The sequence below is a fragment of the Hydra vulgaris genome, chromosome 08, assembly GCF_038396675.1.
Source record: "Hydra vulgaris chromosome 08, alternate assembly HydraT2T_AEP".
Classification (NCBI taxonomy): Eukaryota; Metazoa; Cnidaria; class Hydrozoa; order Anthoathecata; family Hydridae; genus Hydra; species Hydra vulgaris.
This window is the reverse complement of record NC_088927.1, coordinates 38,715,180-38,722,500: the sequence shown is the minus strand read 5'-3', so window position 1 is coordinate 38,722,500 and position 7,321 is coordinate 38,715,180. Positions and strand designations below refer to the sequence as shown.

Below are 7,321 nucleotides of genomic sequence, written 5' to 3'. Positions count from 1 at the left end.
TGATACGTTTGATTGGATTGGTATGAGCAAGATGTTATGGTAATATTTATGCACCTTTTAACAAACTTTTTTTTTTTTTTTTTTGACCATCCAGAGCAGATGAGTGTTGGGTTCCAATTACCAACATAATTTGTACCATTGATGCACCTGTAACAACAACTGAGCGTATGTATACTTTGACCGTTGACGCATCTAAGCAAACTTTAACACAATCTTGAGACTTGATATTTTTATATTTTATTTTGTAAATAATTAAATAAAACAGAACAAGTACAAACCAAAAAATTTTTTTGAAAACAATATCATCTTTACTTTATTTAAAATGCAAAAAAAAAAAAAATTTGTTTTGAGAAAATAAGTAGGGCATGACCCCAGTGCCCCAGGCCATGGACCCTCTGGTTGTCTGCCCTGAAAACAATTTTAACACATGTTCATTAAGACTACACAAGTGCTGAAAATTTTTGAGCTCCAGTTTGTCTTTTACAAAAAAGTGGGGCATTTGCCCCGGTTTCTCTTAATGTCTTGGGGCCCTAAAACAATTTTAACATGCACATTAACTGGCACTACAGAAATTCCTAAAGTTTCAAAGCTCCAGCTAGTCTGGAAGTTAGTGAAAAGTCAATTGCAATATTCCGCTACAAAAAAGTGGGAAATATGCCCCATTACCCATATATGGAAATCCATATACTTGCAGATCAAAATCTTTATATTTTTTAAAAGATCAATGAATATAGAATAATGTCTAATAATTTTTTTTTTAATATTATCAAGGTCACATGGGTTTCTTGAGCATTAAAAACAGGTATATAAAAAATTGCCTAAACTTATTTAAATTGATAATTACAGGTACTTAATAATAATTTTTTATGTTTCTGATCATTCCATTGAATTTGCCACCCCCAAAAATAGCCAGTTACAAGTTTTTAAGTATAAAAACCAAATACTTTTCAAGTTATGCAACTTGAAACCTCTAAATAAATGTTGTAATTCTAAGGGGACAAGAGGGGCCTGGCCAGTACATCCTAAAAGTAAAATGGTCATATTTCAGGATATTCTTGGAGCCAGAGACTAAAAATTTCAAAGAATTCTTATTTTACTAAGCACTCTCAACTGTATAAAAATCACCAATATCTGAGATGTATGGTGACATGACCTGGTCATTCGACATGTAATTACCCATTATAATATATTATAATTAAATTTTGATATGCTTGAATATATATTTAAAATCAAATATGTTTTCTTTTGAAATAAAATTTTTAAAAGTAAAGAAAATCCTTTAACAGTCCCATGTTTTTTTGAAAATATGGACGCTATTAGTCCAGCTTTTTTTTTTTTGAAGTGGTCTCTAAATGTATCATGTTTTTAAAATCATCATGATTTTTTACGAATAGAATAAAAAATGTTTTTTACTATTTTTAACATTATTAAACACTACAAAATGTTATTATTCATGTTTAAGATCATATAAATCATACTACATAAACACAAAATTTTTAAAATTTATTTACTAATATTCACTTTTTGTATGAAAATTGTAAAAGGTATGGAGCTGCACAAAGTCCTACATCACATTCTACAAATGAATTTTGTGTTTGTAACATACCACACACTTTCTTTGAGCATTAATCTTTTATTATCATTTTCAATAATCATTCATCTAATATATTTTTTCATTCTTGATTCATCAAATGTATAATATTCTATCTTTTCGTGAGTAAATATTTACTTTTTGATAATTACTTTTGCACTGAAAGAACTTCCTTATTTGCCATATTTAAAATTAAAGTGAACACGTTTAAAAGTGAATTATTGAAACAAAAGCTTTGTAATTATGTAGTAATAAATTTTGCGACAAGTAGATGTATAATTACTGATGAAGAAGAAAATAGAGTAAAAGCAAATATAAGGAGATGTATAAAACCGTAATATTACGGTATGGACATTTGCGAACCACTTTTAGTTTGCGTAATATTACAGTACAGACATTTAGAAACCATTTTAAGTTTGCATAATAATACGGTATGGACAGTTAACGGGTTAAAAACGTTTTTGTTCCAGCACACTCTTGTAGCCTACCTTCTCAAACACTGCCCAATTAATGAATTTTTTATTTTTATCACTTACTATAATTATTTTTTTTTTTTTAGTTTAATTACATTTTACTAACAAAAAAACTATTATTAAGTCCTTGCCATTTAACTATTATCAATTATAAACTATTATCAAGTCCTTGCCACGTATGTAAGTTAATATAAGTTTGACATTAATAAAGTTCAAAATATAAATTGACAAAAATCATTTTTTAAATAAAGGAAAACATTATATAGAAGAAAAAAATAAACAGATTTATACAACAACTGTCAATATAAATTACCTGCTGTGATGCAAATACAGGTTGCTCATTACTATTATATTCTCGTTTCACAGCAACTGTAAAGGTATAATACTGGAAAGGAGTCAAACAATATGGTTTAATATGAATAACAGAATTAAACTTGTTCCATTCAGAGATATTATAAGTCTTTGATTCATTCTCACAAATAATATTTGACCATTTATACAACAAGGCAGGTTTATTTGGGTAAGAAATATCTGGATCAATGGTGTTGCTTACAGAAAGTGCAAGGCTTTGAAGATTTCCAATAACCTGGAAGGAACCTCCTGAGATTTTTGGTAAAAGAGTTGAGGCTACAACTTCTAAAAAAAAAGCAACTTCTAAAATTCCATTATTTCCAAACTTTATTTTGCTGACTACACAATAGTATCCAATTAAAAAACCCCTTGGTGGTACTTGAAGAGTCGCGCTATTTGTATTAATTACAGAGCCTGATATTCCAGAAGGTATAAATTGAACCCTTTGAACTCTTTGTGAACAATCAGTGTTAAAATTTGCCACTTCAAATTCCCATTGATAAGTGATATTACAATCAGCAGTTGCATTTACTTCACTGTAAAACCACAGAGATCGAAGCTGTAGGCGAGCTTTTGAAAATCCTTGAACATTAGGTGATTTGCAATCTTCAAAAAAAATTGTGATAACAAAAGTTTTTTTAATAATACCATGTCTTATATATGGTCCAGAAACAATAACTTCAACAGTATAACTTCCTGGAGCAAAATCTTGCAATGATTCTATTACAACTATTGAAGAATTGCCAATATACCAGCTAAAGTTTGAACAATTTTTAATATGCCATTCATAAGTTGAATTTGGTGCTTTAATAAAAACTTCAAAAGTCACATTTGAATGAGAAGACAAGTATCTTTGAGATGGAAAAGGATTAACTTCATCTATATAATCTATTGATGTAAATTGAAATGCACTTCCTGAAGAACTTATACAGTTTAGTTTATTGCATACTTCCAATGTCATATTTAATATTTGATTTTCTTTCAATGATAGCAAAGATGCTTTTATTGAATTTTCAGAGTAGTTTAAAATATTTAATTCTGCTTCTCCTTCGATTGTTAAATTCCTTTTAATAAAACTTTGAGAACCTTGCCAAAATATATAAAATATATAAGTTTTATTGAAAACAATAATTTTATCAAGATCAATAGTTACATTTTTTATTGGTATAAGAACAGATATTGGGTATGTATAATTAACTGCTTTATAAAGAGTAAAACCGGAATAAATTTTGGTTTCTAAAACTATGTCATACAATTTATCAAATGAGTTACCATTAAAGTTTATTCTAGCACTTTCATTAATTTTATTTATCTGGACTTCATCTTGTGGGATAACTTTCCATAAATAATAAGCAATTCTATTAACATTTTTAATAACTAAATCAATAGAAGAATTGTAAGCAAGAAAAAGAGTTTGATTTTGAAAAAGTGGCAGTTCTAAATATGTTATTAAAGGTGGATCTTCACATAGTTTAATAACTTCAATTACCTTCACAGAATACTGAGTTTGAAGTGGAGATGATACGTTTAGCTCAATAGTGTAAAATCCAGATTCAGTAAATTTTAGATTCTGAGTCGATAAGTTTCCAATTTGTGCAAAATTTATTGTCCAAGAATATGAAAGTAAAGGAAAAATAATTGAGCTATTGGCAAAATACAGTAACTCAGTCGCCATAATATTTGGAGCAATAATTTCAAGAAAAGAAATATTAGGATAAACAACTACATAAAACACTGCACTGTCATTAGTAACTTGGTTACGCACAACTACTTTTATTTCATGACTTCCTAGACTAGAAAAAAAGATAGTTGCTTTTTTTGTGTAATTAAAAATACTTCCATTATAATACCATTCAACAGATTGAGCCACGACATTGACAAAAACTTCTAAGTATAAGACACTTTCAATTATTAAAGAAGATTGATTGCCAGTAATATTCAAAATTTGTATTTTTCTAAGTACATTAAGACTTTCCCGCTTGTTAAATGTATTAACATTGTCTGAAATACTAATGTTGATTAACAAAAAACCTTCAAAAAAACATTTCCCTATATAGTTATATGTTTGTAGGTTTGTTACATTAAAGGTGTCATCAGCTTCAGATATTTTAATGTTTATAAAGTATAAAAACATTGAAATATATTTAAAGTGCAATTTTATATTAAAATTGTTATTAACTACAACAAACTGAGGAAGTTGAACAGAAGTATTTTCAGCTGAATATTGTACAATAACAGTTGAACTTATTGATATGTTTGAAACATCATTTTTTACTTCTAATGTAATATTATTTCTGCCCTCAAACCTAAAAATCATTTCATTAATTGGAGCACGCCCTTTAGTTTCCATGCCCCAATCACCTTGTTCTCCATTTAGCCACCATCTAAACTGAAACACTTTTGATCCCTGCCAGTCAATAGGGCTAACTAAAATCTTTTTGTCTACATTTGCATTTATAATTTTAGGCATGTTAAAACTTATTCTATTTAAAACATTTATAAAAGATGTGGTGTTTGATATTGAGAAATTATTGTCTCCATACATTACAGTAAAAATAACGGTGTAGTAGCCTTCATCATTAAAAGTGAAATTTAAACCTGCTCCAACTTTAGCATCAAGCATTGACCAAGATGTTTCATTTAGAACATTTGAAGCAATTTGAATAGTCCACTTATAATAAACAATTAAATAACATGAAGATAAACTTTTAATTTGAATATAAAACTTGCCTGTACTTATGGAACCAAAATCTGGAAATTGAACAGTGACAATAGCACTTAAAATTGTTAGAGTCTTAGTTAGGCTGAATGATGATACAAGATTTGTTGCATTGAACTCATAGCTTAATGATGATATATGGTCAAACAATATTGAAAGAGGATTCAATATAACTTTATATATTTCAAAATCTGGTAATTTTCTGTAGGTATAAATAATATCTGATCCAGAATCAACATTAAATATAAAAGTAATATTATCATTTACACATGCCAAATCTTTATCTGCTTTAACTGTAAAGTTCGTAATAGCATCTAGTACATTTATCTCATAACTAAATCTTGGTAACTCGGATATTGTTAATACAAGCAGCTTACTTTTTATGCCAACTTTTTCTAGAGTTATTGATTTTAGACTGTCAACATTGCGAACCATATAATATTTGTTATTTAAAGCCCAAGTTAAAATCATTGGCATGGCTAAACACTTATCTAAAACAACCAAAGTAAATGTAATCGGGATACCACTAATTACATACTTTGCACCAAGAATACCATTTATAGAAATATTATAAATAACTTGAACAATTGAAACAGTCTTAGGCCAAATGAAAGTATTAAATGTAGTAGTAACTGTAATTTCAAGATTATAAAAACCTTCTTTAGAAAAGCTGTAGTTAAAAGGAACAATAGAGGTATTTATTGCAATTATTGACTGCTTATTAATGGTAAATGATGCGTCAACAATTGGATTATCTGCATGTATATAAAACTCTATTGTGGAATTAACATCATAAACCCATGGTTCACATGATGAATATGGTTTTAGTTCTACATTAAAACCAAAAAATGAATCCCTCATAACCATATTTAAATTTGGTGAAAAAATATGATTAACAACAGTTATTAAAATATCAATTTTCAAATTAGCATTACTCTGTATTAAATGAATTTCAATTTTATAGTCTCCAACATAATTCATCATCCATTTACTTTTGCGATTACAAGGATTATTTAGAGATAAAAATGTATTTAAATTACATAAATCAGACCAACATTGTTTTTTACTATCACTGTTAGAAATTGTCCACATACCATAACACTTTTTATCATCTAAGTCTTTCTCAAATTTTAAATAAATGGTTAGAGTTGAGTTTAAGGGAATCAAAAAAGATTTCTTAGAACTATAACTTAAATCATTTTGAATAATGTTTACATCACCTTTTTCAGAAATAGAACATTCAAGTTTTTTATTTACTAAGGTTTGTTGGTCAGCGTATGTTAGAGAAAGCAGAGAACTGCCTTCAATTGATTTTGGTATAGCTGCAATACCAGGAACAGAACAATCACTAAAGAAAAAATATTTACATTATTTTTTTATTTCAAAATTTAATATGTGAAAATGGAAAGTTTTGAAAAGTAAAAATATATATATGGGAAATATAGAATATATGTGTAGGGGAGGGGGAGTTTGAGGAAATAAATTTTGTAGATAACTTTTAAAATTAGTTTATAATAATTTAATTAAAAATAAATCTCAAAATATTTAAATTTCATTTTTAATTAAAACGATTTTTAACTTTAATTTTTATGTAAAATAAAATATCTTTTACTTTTACTTCATCACTTTATAATAAAATTAATAATACAAACAAAAACAGTTAATCTTGTCAAAAAAATAATTCAGTTAAATAAAATATGTTCAAAATTTATTACAATTTTGTCTTTTCAATCAGGATATTGTTAAGGTACAAAAAACTAGAAATTAGTACTGGAAATAAATCTTAATATATCAAAACAAATGACTGAAATAAATACTTTTAAGTTAAAATATTGATTATAATTTGTACATTTTGATATTTTCTCCAGAAAATACATTATTTAAAATTAATATAATTTTTTTCACACAATTAAAAAAAAAAGGAGCAATCAAAGAAGCACCATTGTATATATCTAATATAAGCCCATATGTAAGCACAGAAAAAAAAAGTAGAGGGAAAGACAACTAAATTTGACCCTTCTTCATAATTTCAATCTGGTAATGGTATCAGTTACTTAAACATGGGAACCCTGAAAGTGACCTAAGACCTTATATCATATCCCATGAAATTTTTCTTTTTATTTTGAACTCATATGCACATTCTAAAACTATCAAAAGTTAAATCATCTTTTGGTAGCTTTTTGAGAA

General features: G+C 27.2%; 1 protein-coding gene across 2 annotated transcripts in view; it reads right to left on the bottom strand.

The window, feature by feature from the left end:
• The window catches only part of LOC101241823 (uncharacterized), a 130,481-nt gene that overhangs the window by 80,250 nt on the left and 42,910 nt on the right, over positions 1-7,321 (bottom strand). For both annotated transcript variants that reach the window (XM_065803668.1, XM_065803669.1), the window contains one exon: positions 2,378-6,482. In XM_065803668.1, coding sequence (XP_065659740.1) covers positions 2,378-6,482 — 4,105 coding nt within the window. The remainder of the gene's footprint in view (positions 1-2,377; positions 6,483-7,321) is intronic.